The sequence below is a fragment of the Loxodonta africana genome, chromosome 23 (assembly GCF_030014295.1).
Source record: "Loxodonta africana isolate mLoxAfr1 chromosome 23, mLoxAfr1.hap2, whole genome shotgun sequence".
Taxonomy (NCBI): Eukaryota; Metazoa; Chordata; class Mammalia; order Proboscidea; family Elephantidae; genus Loxodonta; species Loxodonta africana.
Genome location: NC_087364.1, coordinates 2,757,466 through 2,780,284, shown reverse-complemented (window position 1 = coordinate 2,780,284; position 22,819 = coordinate 2,757,466). Strand labels below are relative to the sequence as shown.

Below are 22,819 nucleotides of genomic sequence, written 5' to 3'. Positions count from 1 at the left end.
GAGGAATGGTTAGAAGCTGAAGAACCTGAAGGTGGCTTCTTCCTTCACAGAAAGACGACTAGAGTACTGAGTAAGTCAGGCTGTTCTTTCTGAAGGAGAGAATGCTTTATAGCGTCCGATAGTAAGGTAGGGAAAGAAACTTGAGTTAGTAGTCATCCCGAAAAGTGAAGAAAAACCCGTTTAGGAATCCTCAGAGAGTGTACAGGCTGTGCGTAATGAACACGCGGGTAGCCCCTGACTTATAACGGCTCTGTTCCGATGACTCCGTCGTAAGTCCGTTCTGATGTAGGTCGAATACCTCTTTTTTTTTAGTTTTTGTTTGTTTTACCTTTTATTATCAGTATCTTTATTAATCTGATCTTTATGTGCCTTTGGAAACATAACATATAAACTTACAGATAAGGATAAAAACCCAAACCCATGGCTATCAAGTCAGTTCCAGCACATAGTGACCCTGTAGGACAGAGTAGAACTGCCCCGTGGGCTTTCCGAGGAGCAGCTGGTGGATTTGAACTGCTGACCATTTGGTAAGCAGCTGAGCAGTTAACCACTGGGCCAGCGGCGCTCCACAGATAAGGGTGGTAACAGCCAATTACACACTGCCACATTTGTATGCAGAGCCCTGGTGGCTCAGTGGTTAAGTGCTAACCAAAAAGGTCAGCGGTTTGAACCTACCAGCTGCTCCGCGGGAGGAAGATGTGGCAGTCTGCTTCCGTAAAGATTTATTTAGAGCCTCGCAAACCCTACAGGGCAGTTAAGACCCCACACACATTACTCACTTCACTAGGATGCAGGTCATGATTTTTGTGAATTGTGTTATGTCAGTTGACTGAGTTGAGTTGTCCCATGAGACTATGGTCCTAAGCCTTCAAACCCAGAAAACCATTGTTGGAAGACGTTTGGTTATGTCTGAGGAGTGCCCGTATTTGTGTCTTTAATGAATATGTGTGCCCGCACCCACACGGTTGTATTTGCACATACTTTATATAGGGTCAGTATAAGTGAGAAATGACTCCACAGCCGTGGGTTTGGTTTTTTAATAGATACTTCAGTCTTTTCTCACTTACATACACACTTGTACCTGTCTGTATACCAGTTTGCCTGTACCCATCTGTATGTGCTCACTCATATTTACCTTGGTTGTGCTGTGCTCATTATATCCACATTCACTGCCACCTTTGCCATCACCAAAAATAGCTAGTGTTTATGATATAAACCATACTTTCCCCACTCCCCCTCCTCTCCCTGGTAACCACCAGTGAACGTTGGTCTCTCTATAGTTATCTGTTCTTGTCTTCTTATAAAAGAAGGATCATACGATATTTGTCCTCATATGCTTGAATTTATTTCACTTAGCATTATGCCCTCCAGGTCCATCCATGTTTATGGTTGTGTAGTAGCATTCCATTGTATGTGTCCCCATAGTTTGCTTATCCGTTCATCCATTGGTGGGCACTTTGGCTGTTTCTATTTATTTGCTGTTGTGTAAAATGTTCCTATAACATTTTAAATGGAACTTCTGTAAGAGATGAATCTAAAGATAATCTGATTTTTCAGGGGTTTTTAGGGGAGAACAACTTTCTGTTTTAACACAGAAAGGAAGAAACAACTAATGGTCGCCCTACGGAGCTAAAAGTTAATTTAGCTAGATGTAGCAACCTGGAAACCCTATAGGGGCAGTTCTACTCCACGGGCAGCTGCTATGAGCTGGAATTGACTTGATGGAAACAGGTTTGGTATTCAGTTGTATGGATGTTTATCTTTTCATCATTTGAGGGACGTTTGGGTTGCTTCGGTTCGTTGTCGTTTAAGTAAATTACGAGATTATAAAAGAAGTCACTTATATGTACCCCCATGTTTACCGTTTCTGGTGCTCTTCATTACGTCCTGCAGATCTCAGTTTTTATCTGACATTATTTCTGTTTAGCTTCCAGGACTTTTCCTTAACATTTATTGTAGCGCAGCAATGCTGGTATTGAGTTTGCTCAGCTTTTGTTTTTTTTTTTTTTTTACTTTTTTAATTGTGCTTTAGATGAAGGCTTACAGAGCAAAGTCATTTCTTATTAAACAGTTAATATACATATTGTTTTGTGACATTGGTTGCCAACCTTGCGATGTGTCATCCTTACTTTTGAAGAACATTTTTTGTTGGCTATAGAATTCCTGGGTTGACAGTTTTTTACTTTAGTGCGTTACAGATGGCATCCTGCTGTGTACTGGCCTCCACTGTACCCGCCGAGAAGGTAGCTGTCATCGTTACTGCTTTGTTGTATTTGAAGTATATCCCCCTACCCCCGCCCCCGTGGGCTGATTTTTATTTTTGGTTTTCATCCATTTGACTGTGATGTACCTAGTAAGCTCGTTTGCATCTATTTTGTTCGAGTTTGTTGAACTTCTTGGGTGTGTGTGTGGATATTTTTCACTAATACTGAGAAATTTGCAGCAAGTTAAAATTTTTTTCCTTCTACCATTCTTTCTGCGACTCAGTTGTTTGTCATGTCCCCACAGGTTTCTGAGGCTCTGTTAATTTAAAAAAAAGTTTTTGCCTGTGTCCTTTTGACTGAATAATTTTTATCTCCTTCAAGTTCAGTTACCCTTTCTTCTGCAATATCTAATCTGCTATTAAGCCCATCTAGTGATTTTTTTTCCTTTAGATATTATGCTTTTCAGCTCTAGAAATTTTACTTGTTTTTTTGTGTGTGTGTAAATAATTTTTATTTTCATGCTCAAATATTCCCATCTTTGATCTCATTAGGTTTATCTTTTCCGTTAAGTCTTAGAACATATTTAAAATAGCTATTTTAAAGTCTTTGTTTGCTGATTTCAGCATCTTCATTGTCTTTGTGTCTATTTGCCTTGACCGCTCTTTTCCCGTCTTGAATGTGGGTGACCCCTCCGTGCTTCTTTGTACGTATTCTGTAACTTTTTTGATTTTATGCTGGATACTTCTGGATGATTCACAGTAGGGAGCCTGAATTATTTTTTTTCAGGGTGGTGAATTTGGTTCTTAAAGTCATTTCAGTTACTGGTAGATTTGCCTGATGCTGGCAGGACATGTTTTATTCTTTGTTTTTTGGCCTTTAACCTTAGGGCGTGGCCGTAACAGAGCGTGGCCTTCACTTTCAAGGTCTGAGGTGTCAAGTGGGTGCCTGTGGATCTCTCTGAGAATGCCCTTGTTCCTCTTGTCAAGGATTTCACTGACTCCTAGCATCCTGCAACCTCTGTTTACATTCAGCTCTTAGCCTCACGATAGCTGCTGTCTGCTCGGCCTCACAGAGCCTTACCTTATTCATGTGTTCCCTAGCTTTTGGTCGAGTTCCCCCACTTGGGAGCCTCGCTCAGACTTCTCCGCCTGCTTGTAGGCGTTTCCTCCTCTCTTGAGCCCTGCACCACAAATTCTAGCAGCTCCGTAGTCCCAGCCTTTGACTTAGCCTCGTCAGTTCAGTGGCACCTTTGGTGTCTGCTTGGGCCCTAACTCCATGCAGTTCTGGTTGGAAATTGCCCCAAGGCAGAAAGTGGACACATCTATTGTTTTGCTCTTACAGTGATCACAGTCCTTTGCTGCTTGTTGTACATTGTCTGAAAATAGCTTCCTCATAAATTTGACCGGTTTCCATGGTTGCTTATAATGGGCAGGTAAATCCAGTATTCGTTGTTGCTGTTAGCTGCCGTCCAGTTGATTCCTATGAGTTATTTCATGATTGCCAGGGATGGAATTTCTCTGTTGCTCCAAAGCTTCCAGCTTTGCTGGTTGGACTTAGATGTCCTTCTCACTCTGATTATTGTACATAACCTGTTCTTTCCTCTTTGAAAACCTGCGGGATCTTTTCTTTATCCCCAAGGGTCCAACATTTGTGATTGGTGATACATCTTGGTATGGGTCTGGCATTATCTTGGTGTGGTCCCTTTTAATCTGTAGCTTCATGTCCTTCATTTCTGGAAAATAAGTGATTTCTTCCCTTTTGCTCTGTACTTTCTGTAACTTCTCATTTGGATGCTGGAATTTGCTGTAAGTTTCTTAAAATTTTTATTTACCGTCTAGGTGTTGTTTTCTCTTTTTTGAGGCATTTTCTCTGTTTATCTTCCAACCCTTCTTCTGAGTGTTTTTATTTTTGCTACAGTGTTTTTATTTTCCTTCTGCATTTTTTTCTCGTTACCATCGTGTGTGTATGTGTACACGTGCCTTAACAGCACCTTTGTTTCATAGATGTGAAATCTTTTTTTTTTTTCAGGTTTCTTTTTAATCCCTTATGCTTTGCTCTCTGCTACTCATGAGATGTTTTTCTTAGCTTCTTGGCGATCCTTGTAGATTGCAAGGTACGGATATGGGGTAGTCTGGGCCATTTCTTTGATTCGACGGCACTGGATTTTTTGGTTATATTAAAAGAAGGAGAAGGGTAACAGATTTCTAACCTCTTCCCTGGTGTGTATAACACGGAGGGGGAAGGCAGGTGGGAGGAGAAGGACGTACAATTTCAGCCTCACAATATAGATGTTCTCGTAGTCTCTCTGTCCTCAGCTGTGCCTGCACTCTAACTCAGAGACTAAAATTCTAGTTGGAATGGCACAAGAAGAGTAGATGAGCAGTGTGGAATGGGTAAGGGTGTCAGTTAGTGTTATCCCTGATTTGTCATTGACCGTATTTTTACACTGATGACCCTAACCCTTCTACGTTTGCCTGCCAACCTCTCCCTCCCACTGTGATGTATTTTCATAAACACTGCTGTGCCAATTTTTTTTGACCCTGTCCCATGCACGGATGATCTCGCCAACCCAGGAAGCCCCAGGAACTTCTGTGTTCAGAACCTTTTCAGGGCTTCGTCGTACAGTCATGATTAGGGCCTCATTGCGGACTCACGGTTGGTTGACTCATTAATGAATGTGCTTGATTGACTGTATCGTGATGCCCTCTCTTCCTGAAGTTAGCTGACTGGATGGGGGTCTCTGTAGCCCCTGCTCATTTGTACACGTTGTAAGGTGTTGCCCAGAGGTTTTACTTAATAAAATCTCCCAGGAAAACTCCAGGGATTGTCTGTCCAGAACTGAGAACAAAAGGCTAAATTATCTCACGTAAGGCAGTTCGTTACCACAGTGAGGGCAATTTAGAAATGTGTATTAAAATTTTAAATGTGTCATATACCTCCTCTGAACAGAACTTAACCTACAGACTCACTTGCAGGTGTGTTCAAAGATAGATGCACAGTTATTTTTGATGTGACATTGTTTTGTAATAGAAAAATGCTGGAAGTAACCTAAAAATCCATGAACAGAGAACTGGCGAAATAACGCGCGGCGTACTCTGCGATGTAGTATTGCGTAGTTCCTGAAGACTGAAGTAACTGTATCAGTGCTGACAGAAAAGCGACCATGATATATGAGCTGGGAAAGTAAACTGGGGAGAAGCGTGTATAATATGATTCCATGTAACTATATACGAAAGCCGCGTGTGTGTTCATGGAGGCATGAGGAGGCAGCGGTGACCCGTCTGGCCATCAGGGTCTCCCCTGCAGGGTAGAATGGGAATGGTGGCAACTTGCACTGGGGAGAGAAAAAACAGAACTGTTTACACATTTCTCAGTGGCTTGAATTTTTTTTCCAATTAAGCTACATTTATAATATTAAAGTATAATCTAATTATTGTATAGTGAACTAGACTATACTTCATGGAATTACCCTCCCCCGCCTTTCTTTTTAGGACATGACCGATAATAGCAACAATCAGCTGGTCGTAAGAGCAAAGTTTAATTTCCAGCAGACAAATGAAGACGAGCTTTCTTTCACCAAAGGAGATATCATCCACGTCACGAGAGTGGAAGAAGGGGGTTGGTGGGAAGGCACTCACAACGGCAGAACTGGCTGGTTCCCCAGCAACTACGTCCGAGAGATCAAACCAAGCGGTGAGTGTTCATGTCTGGCATGTCTGCAGAACTGACTGAAGGTTTTGGTTTAGATGAGAGGGAGGACACAGAAATAAACGTACTCACTACAGTTACGTGTATGTTCTCCAGGTGAACTTGGGGAAGTGGCACTTGTTTTAGGACTTAAATTTTATCCTATTCTGTTCATTAAGTGGAATTGACTTTTACCTACCTCCACGTCAGAGATGCGAGGCAAGGGGACTCTGTAATTACAAGCGAGCATCCTATTCAGTCATAACATCAGCAATTTAAAACAAATACTTATATTCTAAATTACGTCCTAGATGTAAAGAGAAATGTCTCAAACGTGTTAGTTTTTATGGTTGCAAGTATACGTTTATATTAAGATGTAATTCGTTACCTTTTTTTGTCTTTTTTAGGGCTAAGTGTCAGAACTTGAAGTTTGAGATTTCACGCAGGCTGTGTTTAATTTTTATCGGTATGAGCGATTTAGCTCATCATGTAGAATTAAGTAATTTCTATTTTTTTTTGTACTAATAGTGTTTTGAAATGCATCATTTTCCTTATTTTTTCTGTGATTGTTTAACATTGTTTTACTGACTTTTGTGTTTTAATTATCAGAGATTTATAGTATTTGAAGGAGAATAGTGGTCTTCAGCGTCTCTTTTTGTTGCTGTTTTGATTCATCTTATGGAATTGAAAGAGCCCTTTCTAATGCTTTGCGGTTTGTGATTTATATCACAGGGGTATAGCTGTGAAAAATCTGTGATGCCGAAGATAGTATTCCCAGTAGACATTCTCTACTTTCAGAGCGCTCATGCCATCTTACTTGGTGTACTACATGTGGCATAGTTTTCTTTCTGAGCGAGTGTGTTGCTCAGTCATTGATTAGTTCAGTGAATCAACATTAATGTATCGAAAAGGTGCTGTGCATAGAGACTGCTAGGTTTTATGGAGACAAGGATACAGTTCTTGCTTCAAGGGGCTTTCAGTGGATTCCTGTCTCTATACTTACGATTAGTTTTTATATTATGAGTCGGAATTGACTCGATGGCACCAGGTTTAGTATGTAGATGCTCTGATGAGACATATACAAACAGCTAAGATGTTATAAACAGTGTCAAAAAGAGCCTCAGAAAGAGTGGCGAGAAAGTAGCGGTGGCAAGATTTGTCAGATGAGTCTAGTATAACTTTATTTGCACATTTTTCCTTTATTTGAAAAGTATCTATTTGTGCGGCACAGTTTTTCTAATTCTGCTTGTGGAAAAAGTGGTTTATAGTTAATAGCTAATAAATGGGGGAGCGTGGAAAGTGCGTGATTTAACATCATTGCTCTGCTTTGTGACGTGGGTGAGTTACCCTTCAGGGCCTGAGAGTTTTCGAGATAATAGTACCTGACTTGTGCACGTTTTGTGGGATTAAGTTAAGGTTTGTAAAGTTCAGTGTTGGCACAAAGTGGGAGCTCAGTAAACGACAGCTGCTGCTGCTGCTCTTTTGTAGTGGTTAGTAAGTGATGAGACTGGATGCACAGTAAGTAAAAGAGTAAAATCACTAATAGTAGCCACGATTGGTTGACTGCTTCTTACATTCTTGTCTCTATATAAAGCGTTTTTTTATCCGTGACCTCAGCCAGTCTTCACCCCAGACCAAGAAGACAAATGTTGGGATGTCAAGGAGATAGAGTACGAGTAAGTGATTTTCTCTCCATCCAAGTTGAAAACCAACTGACCAGCACTAGAATCAGGCTGATGGAGATCAAAATAATTGCCTTTACTTTACAGACACAGCAGCTGGAAAGTGTGGGTCTAATCTGTTAGTCACTTGGACTTCGTCGTACTCACCTGGCCATGCTCTCTGGAACAGCTGGGCAGCCACAGTGCTTGCCTGTGCCAGCTGGTCCCTGGAAAGCAGAGGTGTGGAGGTGCAGGTAGATTGCAGGATGTAAGCCGCGTTCCTGAATCGTGCTTAGCAGTCGGATAATTCGCCCTCTTCCGGGGAGGAGGAGGATGGAGGCTGAGAGGTCAGTGGTCTCTAGTGGAGCCCTTTCTAGGAAGAAGCTTGAAGCCAGGGGAGAAGAGTGGTGTGGTCCTCGCTCACAAGTGAGCACATTGAGGTCCCAGTGCTAGTAAGTGGTGCATACCATCAGGAATGGAACCCAGCTTCAACACGGGGATGGTTGTCAGGCCTGTCTCTTCAGGAATTACTTGGCTTCAATTCTCAAATGTTGTACCTATTTAGAGGTGAATTCTAGTTTAATTTTTAATTTCCAAAGGCCATCTTTAGGGTGCAAATGAATGAATTTTTACTTTTTAGATGATTTCTTCTCATAGATTTTTTTTTTTTCAATAATTTATTTGTTGTTGTTGTTGAGAAGAGATACAGCATAACATACACCAGTCCTACAGTTGCTACGTGTGTGATTCAGTGACCCTTCTCACAGGTGTTTCGATGTTAACCCAGCATGAGGAAAAGTCCACTGAAAAGATGGGGTTTCTTGGTCTCAGAATTTCTCTTCAGGTGACTCCTGGGAGTGATTGTCAGATAGATGTGAATGCCATTAATGTCATCTGTTAGTGGTAGTTGTTGTACAGCACGCCCTTACCTTCTAACAAATCTGTGTTAATGTGACGGTAACAGCTTGTTTCAATGTCCTGTCTTTGGAGTGGGACATGGGACCTGAGGGCTGGCAGTGACGCACGTGGCTGTAAGAAGAACCAGCTAGTGAACATATACAGGTGTTTACTGTGTCAGCTAGTGAACGTCCACAGGCGTTTACTGTGTCAGCTAGTGAACGTCCACAGGCGTTTACTCTGTCAGCTAGTGAACGTCCGCAGGCGTTTACTGTGTCAGCTAGTGAACGTCCGCAGGCGTTTACTGTGTCAGCTAGTGAACGTCCGCAGGCGTTTACTGTGTCAGCTAGTGAACGTCCGCAGGCGTTTACTGTGTCAGCTAGTGAACGTCCGCAGGCGTTTACTGTGTCAGCTAGTGAACGTCCGCAGGCGTTTACTGTGTCAGCTAGTGAACGTCCGCAGGCGTTTACTGTGTCAGCTAGTGAACGTCCGCAGGCGTTTACTGTGTCAGCTAGTGAACGTCCGCAGGCGTTTACTGTGTCAGCTAGTGAACGTCCGCAGGCGTTTACTGTGTCAGCTAGTGAACGTCCGCAGGCGTTTACTGTGTCAGCTAGTGAACGTCCGCAGGCGTTTACTGTGTCAGCTAGTGAATGTCTGCAAGTGTTTATCAGCTAATGAAATGTCTGCAAGTGTTTACTACATAAACAACTACTTCACTTTTTATTTGCCTAAAATTCACATTTTTCTGTCTTATTTTGTGTTTCTGGGTAAATGTGTGTGGCTGTTTTAAATGTGTATGATGGCTGCATGATCATGAGAGAGCTCTTTGCAAGGGACGTACCGAATCCATAGTTTTAGTACCACACTGAGAGACCCTAGGAACTTTGGGAAGTTGTCTTTGTTTTTTCCTATTTATTTTTTCAAATGTAATCAATACCATACTTGCCCTATCATGCAAAATATTCTTTATCTGGCAGTTGAAGCATGGGTGTAACTTCTTTTAGGAATAAATTCCCATCCCCTGCATTATCAAATTACCTGAATGTATTATATACTGAGTACATAGTAAGGAAGTTTTTTCCAGCCTAATTTTAAATATTATGGGCATTTAATACAGAAAGAAGTGAAACTATTTTTATATTACTGCTTTATAACTGTTGAGAATACTACTTTGGAATCACAGTAATATTTCATTGTATATTTTCAGTAATTTATGTGGCTTTCTGATTTTAGAATTAAAAAAAAAAAACCAAACCCATTGCCAGTGAGGCAATTCTGACTCATAGCAACCCTACAAGAACTGCCCCGTAGGGTTTCCAAGGAATGGCTGGTAGATTGGAACTGCTGACCTTTTGGTTAGCGGCCGAGCCCTTAACCACTACACCAGCAGGGCTCCAATTTTAGAATAGGTTTCCTTTTTTTGAAAAGTGTGTTTAACGGAGGCATTGCAATTTACAGTGTCATAAGTGTTTTATTTCCTGAAAACAAAACTCTGCCAAGTTCCAAACGTACAGACTTCTCTGACAATCATTTTAGTGTTATTTCCTTATAAAAATAAATTAATACTGACTTCTTTAAATTGAAAGTTTTTCTTGTATATTAAAATTGGATTTGATTTACAGTTTTTTTTTTTTTTTTTTTTTTGAGTAAAACTCAATTTCATTGAATAAATTGAGGTTTACCTCTAAGTGATATGTTTTGGGCTGCTTATCTCCAGATAAGTTCTCAAGAATATCCAATTAATCGCTTCCATTCCGCCCCCCCCCAAAAAAAAACACCTCACAATGTTTAGGACAGACTAGAACCTTGTCATGTGGTTTTCAAGGCTGTAATCATTTCGGAAGCAGACTGCCACATCTTCCTCCCGTGGAGCGGTTGGTAGGTTTGAACCACTGACTGTTTGGTTGGCAGCCAAGCACTTTAACCACTGCACCACCAGGGCTCCTAAACCAAACCAAACCAAACCAAACCAAACTTGTTGCTGTCGAGTTGATTCCGACTCACAGCGACCCTATAGGACAGAGTAGAACTGCCCCATAGGGTTTCTGAGGAGCAGCTGGTGGATTTGAACTGCCAGCCTTCTTTGGTTAGCAGCTGAGCTCTTAACCTCTGTACCACCAGGGCTCCCCAGGGCTCCTAAACAGAAAAGCACACTACTGTCAGGTTGATTCTGACTCATAGAGACTCTGTAGGTCAGAGTAGAACTGCCCCATAGGGTTTCCAAGGAGCACCCGGTGGGTTTGAACTGCCAACCTTTTGGTTAGCAGTGGTAGGCGGGACTCCTTAAAAAAACAAAAACAAAAACAAACCCAGTGCCATCTAGTCGATTCCGACTCATCGCGACCCTATAGGACAGAGTAGAACTGCCCCATAGAGTTTCCAAGGAGCACCTGGTGGATTCGAACTGCTGACCCTTTGATTAGCAGGCGTAGCACTTAACCGCTACACCACCAGGGTTTCCCCAGAACCCAGTAACCCAGTGCCGTCGAGTCGATTCCTACTCATAGTGACCATATAGGACGGAGTAGAACTGCCCCAAAGAGTTTCCAAGCAGCACCTGGCGGATTTGAACTGCTGACCCTTTGGTTAGCAGCTGTAGCGCTTAACCACTACGCCACCAGGGTTTCCAAAGGGAATTATAAATAGCCATTAGTTGTTTGCCATCTTGTGGCTAGAGATGGAAGTGTTCTTGCCCCACTTCATCATTGTATATTTGTGCTTTTAGCCTGTGTGTAGTTTTCTTGAAAACCCTGGTAGCATAGTGGTTAAGAGCTGTGGCTGGTTCCACCAGGTACTCCTCGGAAACCGTATGGGGCAGTTCTACCCCGTCCTGTAGGGTTGCTATGAGTTGGAATCGACTTGACGCCACTGGGTTTAACGGGTTATAGTTTTCTTGTTTAAAACAGTCCTTGTTTGAAGACAGAGACCTTCCAGAATTCTGTAGAAGGATCTTTCTAATGCTCACTGCAAAAACATGGTATATTATTCCTGAACATGTAAAATTTTATAGAAGATAGGTAATTGTTATTTAGCATTTATTTGTGATGTCCTTTTCTGGGTAGATAAAATCCATGGATTCCTACTGCATTTTATATGCACAGATATATATGTGTGCTTTAAAACACACACGCACACACACACAGATATATATGCATGCTTAAGTTCGGGGAGAAGGAAGGAAAAAGAAGCAGCAAGTCCAGTTCCGTCAGTAGGACGATGTTGACTGTGGCTGTTATTAAATAGAATGGAGGCACTGAATAGTGTGTCGTCATCGTGATACTTGGTGGCTGTCATCCGCAAAATATGTGAACAGGAATAATGGTTCGTATCCTGTAAGTCCAGCTTTATGAACATGCATATACATTCGCCAGATTTCTTTTAGAAGATGATTTCTCATGCATTAACTTTAATTTTTCCGATTTATACACAGCGCATTGTTGTACAGTAAAGGCATTTCTTTGAAATCTGGCTTTGGGAACTGGTTAGCTCGAGATGATGAGTCATAACCTATACCTGGCAGTGGCGTAAGAACTTAAATGAGACTGTCATTTGGCCATCCACAGATCTTTAACGATCGCTCACACTGCCACTTCCTAAATTTGTAACTTTTTTATGTTTTCTGTTTATTTATGACATCAAAACGCAATATACAATGCAGGCTGTATTTTGGATGCAGTGATGAGTTTAGCTCTGAAGAAACAGTGCTGGATAGAAATACAGTCTGTGTGGGGACAGGTAACATGAGGCCTTGTTTTCCTTTATATCAGCGGAAGTAAACTTCCGCTGTAGGCTTTATTTTGCTTTGGTGTAGTCTTGGGGTGTGTGTTTTGTGTTTAAGTTTCTGAAGGAGCTGGGATAAAGCTTCATGAGAAGGTGAGCATCTCAGTGCACTCTTCTTTTCCAGTAATATGAGTTTTTAATGGGGAGTGTGGGAATGTTAGTATAAAACGGAAGATTCGAGCATCGAGGCACGTGCAGGGTAGGTAAAATAATGTACAGATGGGTTTGGGGTTAGCTAGTTTGGAATTCCTGGACTGCTGCAGTAGATACTCCAGAGTAACGCGGTCCGCTAGCACGTGGGCAAACAGCACTGTACAGGGCACAGAAGGGGATGTTCTGTGAGTGGGCAGGTCCCCGAGGATAGCGACTAACATTCTTGGTTTCAAGGACACATCCCAGTGAACAAGCAGTGTATAGTAGCTTGGGGTCAGGGCTTTAGTCTTCCAGTATTAGGGATGTTTTGTTTTTATTTATGTTAAGGTAATACGTTGTTGGCAGCGAGTCGATTGCGAGCCATGGCCACCCCGCGTCTGTAGAGTAGAACTGTACTCCATAGGTTTTCCAGACTGTGACCTTTTGGAAAGCAGATCACTAGGCCTGTCTTGTGAGACACCTCTGGGTGAGTTAGAACCACCAGCCTTTCAGCTAGTACTCAAGCCCTTAACCGATTGCACCACCCCGGGACTCCTTAAAGTAATAATAATAAAAAAAAAAACCCAAGTAATGTAAGCACGTAATAAAGCAAGTAGGATAGAAGAGCTTATGTGATGGAAAGCAGCAGTTTCTTACTCTCCCTCCCCCTACTGCTAGACCCTAACCTCAGAAATAATCCTCTGTGAAACTCTTACACTCATTTTACACAGCTACCTTCACAACTTTTTGCTTTATACTTAGACTTCTCTGCTTTGCTTTATGTATTTTAGAAGCTGAATTTTGACTTTATAATACAAAAGAAAACTTACCTCACAAATACTGTCTTCCTCTTCTTTCTCTCCTCCCTGCAAGCAGGGCTTTGAATCCTTTCGAACTGGTTCAGTCATGGCTGATGAAGCAAAGTTGGAACAGACCTGAATTTTTTCAATTTGGGTGATCTGGAATGGTAACCAGAATGGGAAAAATTACGGGTGGAAGCCCTGGAATGGGAGACTGGGAAGAGGCATAGCGAACAATTTCAGGAGCTTGATGTGTGCAGTTGGATTATTGGTAGGACTGTGGAGAGCGACATATATTCAAAGGAGCGTGTTGGCTACCATCTTTGAGCAGGGCAGCACTGTTGCCAACCCTGCTCAGAATCCCATAGGCAAGAGATTTGGTTGCTAGGCAACACATATGCTATCCTTGTCTCTAAGAGGGAGAATAAGTTTCCAGCAGAGCTTCTACCCCTAGTTTTTCCTGTTCCGGGTCACCCAAATTTTAAAAGTTCTGATATGTTCTGGTGCTGCTTCCTTGACCATGACTGAACCAGGAAGAACCAGTTTGAAGCCCTGCTTTCAAGTTTGTTCTTTATATTTTTATTTTGTTCATTTGTTGGCTGCCTCTGTTTGCAGTGCTAACTAATATCCTTAAATTCTTAGTATTTCATTGACTTTTGGCAGTTAACTCTTGATGTGTCTCAGTCGATAAAGTGAGAACTTTGACCCTTTGAGCCTTTAACGTTCTGCCTTTAGTGAGCTACATTTTTAATATTACATTGTCAAGTTCGTTAACAATTACATTTGCTTTTAAAACCACTGCTAATGTCCATTCAACAAGTATTTACTTCAGTGACCACTGTTCTGGGAACTGCAGCTGTGACTTTGAAAAGGCCAGCAAAGCTCCTGTCCTGGGGAGCTTACCTGAGGCTCTGTGAATAGACGAGTAGGTGGGATGATTGGTGGAGAAAGCCGCCACGCTCTGTGCTCTCTGCTGGCGTGACACTAAAGATGGAGAGTATAGAAGAGACTGCGAGGCCTAACAACCACGTGCACGTGTAGATCTTATTTGGTTCCTGAGTCAAATAGGCAGACTATAAAAAGATGTCATTGTGGCAGACACCAATGGGAATTTTGAATGTAGGCTAAGCTTTAGATAATAATATGGGATTATTACTAATTTTGTTACGTGTGATAATGGCATGACGGTAGGGTTTTAATTAAAAAAAAAAAGACCCTGTGAGTAGCATGGACACTAAAGTCTCTATGACTCTGTGGAAAATCAACTCCAAGGCACCTGACAACAACAATGCGGCCTTAGACTCGACCCCACAAGCACACACACCCCGGAGAGCTATGCTGCGGGTTAGCAGGCGCGTCTTCGGTGCCCATTACACTGAGTGAACACCGGCTGGAAGGCAGTGCGGTTTTCATACTTGGGTTCTTGAGGTACTTGTGACTGCTTTAATCCTGGCGTCTGGTGTGGAGGCTCTTAGGGGAGTGTGTTTTATGAGGAAGTGGCCTTCAGTGATCTGGTGCTTCCTGGCTGTATTCAGAGCTGTGCAGTCGGTCTGCATTCTCCCTTTGTATTGAACCTCTTTGTTTATCTATCTGCTGTGAATTCCATTTTCTCCAGTCATTTCTGCACTGTATCTATTCCATGTTCTCAAGTTTTTCTTGTTTTTATCCTTGCTTGGGACATCTTCTCTTCTCTTTCTGTCTCTTGTGTGTGACGATTACTTAGGCCTTGAGGCAGGCCCTATTTCTTCAGAAAACCTTTTTCATTTCAGTAATCTGAGTCCCTGTAAGATAGTACAGAACCATGGATCTTGATATTGTAATATTTGTACATATATGGAGCACTGGTGGCACAGTGGTTAATAGCTCGGTTGCTAACTAAAACGTTGGCAGTTTGAATCCACCAGCTGCTCCCTGGGAACTCTATGGGGCAATTCTACTCTGTCCTGTAGGGTTGCTATGAGTCGGAATCGACTCGACGGCACGCAACAACAACAATGTGTACGCTAACATTTTCTCTATTTCAGAAATATTTTGTGTTTACTACACGATTAAGCTGCGTGTGCAGCTAAAATGTACTTTCTTTTGCTGACAGTAATGGAGCGTAAGTTCTCTTAGACGTTTTCAGTCTGAAATTGGGAGAATGGAACGAGCGAGGTGCTCACGAATGAGCTGCACTTACTGTGCATGAGAAAGCTGTGAGGCTTCGTGGCACCTCTGCCTGCTGAGAGGCCTTTTCTCGGCTTTAGGTTGGGTATTTCAGTCGAGGTTGCTGGATGAGTAGATGTGGAACCTGTGAGGTGCCCAGAGCATCCTGTCATGTTCTGACGAGTCCCTCGACCTGTGCAGTTGATCAGTCAAACTGTGTCACGTTTCCGTTTCAGAAAAGCCTGTGTCTCCCAGGTCAGGATCGCTGAGGAGTCCTCCCAAAGGATTCGATACGACCGCAATTAACAAAAGCTATTACAATGTGGTGAGTAGTCTCAAAAACATTTTTTGATTGGATTACTTGTCTTTTTGTTGGTAAGTTATAGGATTTTTAAACATATTCTAGATATTAGACCCTTGTTGGATATATGGTTCCTGAAACTTTTCTCACAATCCGTGGGTCATCTTTTCATTTTTTAAATAAAGCCCTTTCATACAATTATTTAATTTTTTATGAGGTCCAATTTATCTGTTTCGACTTTTGCTACTTGGGCTTTTGTTGTCATTTCTGGTAATTCACCATTAAAAACAGGTCCCACCCATGCCCCTGAATCATCATCTAAGAGTTTTATGGCTTAATTCTCCCATTCATGTATTATATTAATATTAATGTTTTAGTCTCATATGTGGAATTGTGCCCTGCTCTTGCCACATAGCATAGTGTTGTGACTGCTTCCCCACACCCTTACAAGGCTTTAAAAATGAAGTTTTACTGATGACTGACCTGACGGAACACAACAGAGAGCCCCCGAGGGAGCAGGAGAGCAGTGGGATGCAGACCCCAAATTCTCTTAAAAAGACCAGACTTAATACTCTCACTGAGACTAGAACGACCCTGGAGGTCATGGTCCCCAGACCTTCTGTTAGCTCAGGACAGGAACCATTCCCAAAGCCAGCTCTTCAGACAGGGTATTGAACTGGACAATGGGATAGAAAATGATACCGGTGAGGAGTGAGCTTCTTGGATCAAGTAGGTAGCTACATGAGACTATGTGGGCAGCTCCTGTCTGGAGGGGAGATGAGAGGGCAGTGGGGGGACGGGAGCTGGCCAAATGGACACGAAAATAGAGGGTGGAGAGAAGGAGTGCGCTGTCTCATTAAGGCGAGAGCAACTAGGCGTATATAGGAAGGTGTATTTAAGTTTTTATATGAGAGACTGACTTGATTTGTAAACTTTCATTTAAAGCACAATAAAAATTAAAAAAAAAGATTTTATAAGGTGCTAATGTGTTTTTTTTAATGTGATGTAAAATTTTTATATGCATTGAATGCCATTATATTGGGCGAAATACCTTAGTATTTAGAGTAGATTGTCAGTACTTTAGATTGTTACTGTTCCTAGTTTATTTTGTATCTTAAAATCTTTCCTTGGATTAGTGTGTGTGTATACATACACACGTGTGTGTGCGTGCATGCATGTGTGTATGGAGGAGCTCTGGTGGTGCAAACAACGAAGCACTCAACTGCTAGGTGCAAGGCTAGCAGTTTGAACACACCCAGCAGCTCTGCAGGAGAAAGGCCCGGCGGTCGGCGTCTGTGAAAGGTTACAGCCAAGGAAACCCTGTAGGGCGGTTGTACTGTGTCACAGGGGATCGCTGAGTCGGAGTCGGCTTGTGTGGATGGAATTGGAGGAGAGAGTCTAGACATTAAACGCATTAAAGACAAGCATTTCAGGATCCCAAACTTGCTGCGTTTTGGAACTTAACATGGAAAGTTTGGGCGTTAAAAACATTTTTATGAAGAACCCTCAGATTTACTTAGAATGGGAACGTCAATCCGTATAAGGGTTTCTCAGAATTACTATGGTCGATTTATGTAGAATTCTGAAAACAATTTAAGTTCTTTAATCTAGTAACTTCACTTCCTAAAACCCATCCCAAAGAAGTAACCTGAAATATATTCAAAGATGTTTAGCCAAAGGTGTTTTCATAGAATTATCCGTTACATAGAATTACTCATTATGGTAATAAATCGTAAGCAACCTAAATATGCAGAAACATGGTTAAGTAACCGGTGGTACACCCATTTATAATAACTAAAAATGCATATGAGGCATAAAAAATAAACACCTGTTTTCTTGTTAAGCAGAATATAAAATTGTATAGGTAATAAGATCTAATTATGTAAAAAAGTTGGTACTGGAAATAGAGTGGTTATTTTTTGAGTGGCAGAATTAGTATGGTTTTATTCTCACCATCTTTGTGCTTTTTAGTATTTTCTAGATTAAAAAAGTAATTTCCGTTACGGAATATTTTTGTTTTTTCGGTTGGATAGAACTACAGTAGTAAGGTGGTTTAGCTTCTCGAGAATGCAAGCGACAGTGATTTGGTTGGATTCCTTTGACAGCAGAGTCCAGAACGTGTTGGAGATGGAAAGAGGGGGGTAGTGGAAGGAGTGTAAATTTTGTGTTTAACCCCATCCATGCTGCTTACGAGCTTTGTGGCCTTGGGGCTAATCCCTCTTCACTTCTAAGCTCAGTTTATTTGTAAAGTGAGTGTAATACCTGCTTTGTAGTGTCATTAAGAGGATCAGCAGATTGGCCACAAAGTGCTTGGCCTTTAAAAGTCAGTTGTTTTCGTCATTATTAGGTTGAGTATTCAAGAGCCTCTGAAGCCTGATGTTATTGAAGTACCATGTCGTTCTGTTTGCAAACAGGCATCCCAGTAGCTTTTGAGAACTACCTGTGGGATCTGTATTCAAGGGCGACATGATCATATAACTAAAGGAAACCTATCTGTGACATGCCTGGGTATGATGGATTTTGACAGTGAAAGAACATTAACTTCGCCTACAAAGTGGTGACAGACATCTTTCCTGACAGGGATGGAGGAGAGAGGACTTCCCTTGTAGAACCTGGGTAACCCAGCTTGGAGAGAATAGAAGGTCTTTCAGTCACCTCTTTTGGGGACAGGAGTTTTTTGTATTCATCGTTATTCATTCTGAAGCCCCTGAAGACAAGTCCTTGTGCGCCTGCCTGTTCTTTGATGCACCTGATTTTGTTGGTCAGGTTTTATTGATGCTTTCACTTTTCACTGTGTGTCAGTGCTCTCTGTGTACAAGAAAAGTCAACAATTGTTTCATTCATGCCAAATACCAGGAAAAGGCAGGCTAACTTTTGTCTTCAAAATATTGCAAATAGGATATTATGGGTAGTAATCACTAGTATTAATAAAAAAATTACAGAAAACTTACATGTATCTTTAATAAAATGTCATAGTGAACTTCCGTGGACCCTTCCTGTGCCCCAGAGAGTCACTGCAGCTGCCCTTGCCCTTTGCTCCGTCAGATACCTGAAGCCTCTGATGCTAGGCCGTGGAAGAGAACCCGGGAGTCCCTGGTATTCTTGTTGCGATAGCCTTTGTTTCTGTGGGTCACCACTAATCCTAAACTCTAGTTTTGCTTCAACTTTTTGTGTTTTACTTTTCTCTACCTTAACCAAAATTCCCTTTTTAAATCTTGGGACATCTGGCGTCTCTGCCTGGGGGCTTGTACGTGGACAAGCTAATTACCCAGGTGCCTTGAGGATTGTAGAGATAAATCCAGATGTATTTCTCTCCAGTCCCCGAGAAAGCTGTGTGCCCCCCGCCATGTTAAATTCCACCCACACTTCATATGGACAGTGAGGTATCTGTTTATTTCTTATGACAAACTCTGTTCTCCATTTAAAAAATAATTTCTTGTTCTATATAGATTAAGGAAGCCCTGGTGGCGTAGTGGTTAAGTGCGATGGCTGCTAACCAAAAGGTCAGCAGTTCAGATCTCCAAGGTGCTCCTTGGAAACTCTATGGGGCAGTTCTACTCTGTCCTGTAGGGTTGCTATGAGTCAGAATCGACTCGATGGCAGTGGGTTGTATAGATTAAGATTATAGCTAAGGTTTCCAGTTGGTAGGCAGAGCCTGGCACAGAGTGTGAGCTAAGTGTTTTGGTGAGAGAATGAAGGAATAATTGAGTTGTCTAACGTAGTGGAAAAGTCATATCTGGTAAAATGTTTAGCTCCCAACTAATGAGGTCCTTCCAGAAGTTGCTCTAAATATGTACTAGGTTTGGGATTGGGAGGTTGTACTCAGGAGCTTCTAAGCCTTCTTGCTGTCATAAGTCATGGAACTGACAGAGTCACAATAATAACCCAGTAAAGGCCCCCCCCCTTTTTTTACTTGTGCTCTAAGTGAGAGTTTACACATCAAGTCAGTCCCTCATACAAAACCTTATGTACACCTTGCTGTATATTCCTAACTGCTCTCCCCCTAATCAGACAGCACATTCCTTCCCTCCACCCCGTGTTTCCGTGTCCATTCAGCCAGCTTCTGTCCCCCTCAGCCTTCACATCTCCCCTCTAGACAGGAGCTGCCCAGATAGTCTCATGTGTCTGCTTGATCCAAGAAGCCCACTGCTCCCCAGTATCATTTTTTGTCTTGTAGTCCAGTCCGATCCTTGTCTGGAGAGTTGGCTTTGGGAATAGTTCCTGTCTTGGGCTAACAGAAGGTCTGGGGGCGATGACCTCTGAGATCCCTCTGGAAAGGGCCTTTTTTTAAAAAAAAAAAAAAAAATTATTTTGCTTTAGGTGAAAGTTTACAACTCAAATTAATTTCTCATTCAAAAATTTATGTAATTCTGTTTTGTGACATTGATTACAGTCCCCACAATGTGGCAACACATTCCCCCTTTCCACCCTGGGTTCCCTGAGTCCATTCGTCCAGTTCCAGTCCCTTCCTGCCTTCTCATCCTGCTTTTGGACAGGAGCTGCCCATTTGGTCTCATATATTTGATGGAACTAAGAAGCACGTTTCTCACACGTATTAAATTTTGTTTTATAGGCCTGTCTGATCTTTGAAAAGTGGGCTTTGGGAATGGTTTCAGTTTTGGATTAACAGAGTGTCCAAGGGCCATGCTTTCAGGGGTTCCTCTAATCTCTGTCAGACTATTAACGTTGGGTCTTTTTTGTGATTTCGAATTCTACATTTTTCTCCTGCTCTATCCGAGACTCCGTTGTGTTTCCCTTCAGGGGAGTCATCGGTAGTAGCCGGACACCAGGTAGTTCTGCTCTGAGGCTGGTGGAGTTTCTGGTTCATTTGGTCTTTTAGTCCTTGGGGCCAGTATTTCCTTGTGTCTTTGGTTTACTTCATTCTCCTTTCTTCCAGGTGGAATAGGACCAGTAGATGTATCTTAGATGGCCATTCACAAGCTTTTAAGACTGCAGACGAGCCCCCCCGCCCTTTTTAAATAAAAAAGGGAAACAGATCCGTAGACTTGTCCAGTGACAGCTAGTAAGAGGCAGAGCCAGGATTTGAACCCAGGTCTTTGTAGCTGCAAAGGCTCAGTATCTTACATGTAACGGCACGTTGTGCACACATGTATCTTTGCTTATGTCGGATTCCTTCAGTGGAGTGTGTGTCATAGTGAGCCTGTAGGTTCTCGCAGTAGCTACTGTTGAGTAATCATTTAATGTCTGGAAGAAATACATCCTAAGTCCTTTGTGAATCCCTAATTTAGAAATGCTATAATAACATAATTTCTTCAAAAGGTACAGTGACATAAAGCAAAAACATTTAATGGTCCCTCCAAACTCTTTTTGAGAGTTAAGTGTAGTTATTAAGGTCAAGTAGAGATCCACAAATTACATGAAATCAGTAACTGCGGTTGCCAGTGAGCAGCCTCTGTTGAAGGTCCTGTGACCTGTAGATTTGTAGAGCCTGGAAGGACTTCAGGAGTTAGTTAGTACCCCTTGTTTTCTGTGTTGTTTTCATTTTCCAATGGTCAACTGGTTTATTAGAGGCTGAATTGTGACTAAGGTCTTATCTTTACTTTTTGAAAATTGAAATACTTAAGTTGTAAATACTCTACATTGAAAATAAAACATTAAATGATTATTTTTCCTTGGTGATGGGTGGGGAGGAGTGTTTAGAGTAGTTATACCTACCTTATTTTAGTTTTCCCTTTTGTGCCTGTAAATTAGGACATGAGTTACTGAAATTTGGTTTTAGCTTATGATGATGGTAATCATTTATATCACCCAGATCAAAATTTAAAAATTCACTTGTGTTATCTGTCTTTTATAAATAAACCAATTATTTATTTTAGAGGACTATCAATAACATTTTTTTAAAAATAAATTATAATGCCTGCCAACATTTGCAGTGACAATTGGTACCCGTTTGTAAAGTCAGAGGTGCTCAGTGCTCCCCTGAGATGATAATGAAGTAGGTTTCTGTCCATCTGTAAGGTAATGAAGTCCTTGTTTGTTCTTTTGTTTTAGCAGTTGACAGTTTAGCGATTGTCTGTGTGACTTGACTGATGTTCTTTTCCCCCTGCTGTGTGACACTATTGTTTGACTACACTTGATTTTCCACGCCTCATGACTCAGGGAAGGCTTGCGCTGGGTGAGCTCAGCTCTCTGTGTATTCATCAGGGTCATGGATTGTGAAGGCTGCTTTCTCCATGAGAACTGCGTGCTTTCTCTGCTGCCTTACGTGTGATGGAGCTGTGGAAGCCGGTCCCTGAGGTCTGATGGGGTCCTGCAGCAGCCAAAGCGTGCAGAACGCAAGAAAGGGGAGAAAGGTGATGATCAGGATGACAGAGATGCTGCCGAGATCAGGAAGTGACGTGCACGCCCTGCAGACGTGGACGTGGCTCAGAAAAGTGCAGGGTAGATCTTCGTAAGCACAGTCAGTTAGCAGAGTCTTGGGGAAGAGCTAAGCGTGACTTGGATTGCTTGGTTAGGGGTATTATGGAAATTGTCATTAGCAGTTATTTAAAAATAATGCTTAAGACTGGTAGTTGAAATAACCAACCTAACTATTTTAATGAATTTAACTTTTTGGCAGAGGGTTCTTTGGAATTGTTTTTGGTACATTCTTAGGGGGAGTTTGTGTGTCTACATACTATGCTTAATGCCACAATCAAGGAAATACCATCTTCTTTGATCCTTCTCCATATTTACTAGTGATGTTTTCTAACAGTTACAATTTTCCTTCTTATATCACATAGAACTTTTTCCTGTTTAAAAAAAAAAAAAAATAGGTGTATAGATTTCCAAGCATGTTCCTAAGTGGTGTTGCTAAGTAGATACTGAATATTTGTAATTAAGAAACAAAAAATATTTTTTATCTTTGTTTCACCGTCGGTGGAGGGCTTTTCTTGCACATCTGTGACAGGTTTTCTTTTATTTTACAAGAACAACATTTTATTTTCTGAACCATTTGGAAGTAGGTGTACACACCATGCCTCTTTGTCACTGGATACTTCAGGGTGTGTTTCCTGGGAGTGACGACGGACTCCTGCAAGGTAGCTGCCAAATTCAGGAGACTTAACAGCGAGCGATACTGTCAACAATACTGTTAATGTTAATTTAACATATTTTATTTTTACTTCAAAGCCCCATTGTCTTTGGCTTACTTTTCACATACAGTTTTGGAGGGTAAGATGTGTTTAAAGTCTGATTCTCTGATGACAGAGT

At 41.8% G+C, this 22,819-nt stretch overlaps 1 protein-coding gene across 10 annotated transcripts in view; it reads left to right on the top strand.

Annotated features, from left to right (window-relative positions):
* Positions 1-22,819, top strand: part of ARHGEF7 (Rho guanine nucleotide exchange factor 7) — a 159,470-nt gene that overhangs the window by 65,024 nt on the left and 71,627 nt on the right. For 9 of the 10 annotated variants that reach the window (XM_064275222.1, XM_064275223.1, XM_064275220.1 and 6 more), the window contains 2 exons: positions 5,696-5,897; positions 15,543-15,631. In XM_064275222.1, coding sequence (XP_064131292.1) covers positions 5,699-5,897; positions 15,543-15,631 — 288 coding nt within the window. In that variant the 5' untranslated portion in view covers positions 5,696-5,698. Of the gene's footprint in view, positions 1-5,695; positions 5,898-15,542; positions 15,632-15,661; positions 21,922-22,819 lie in introns of those variants that run through there. The other variant, XM_023553204.2, reaches the window with a different exon arrangement.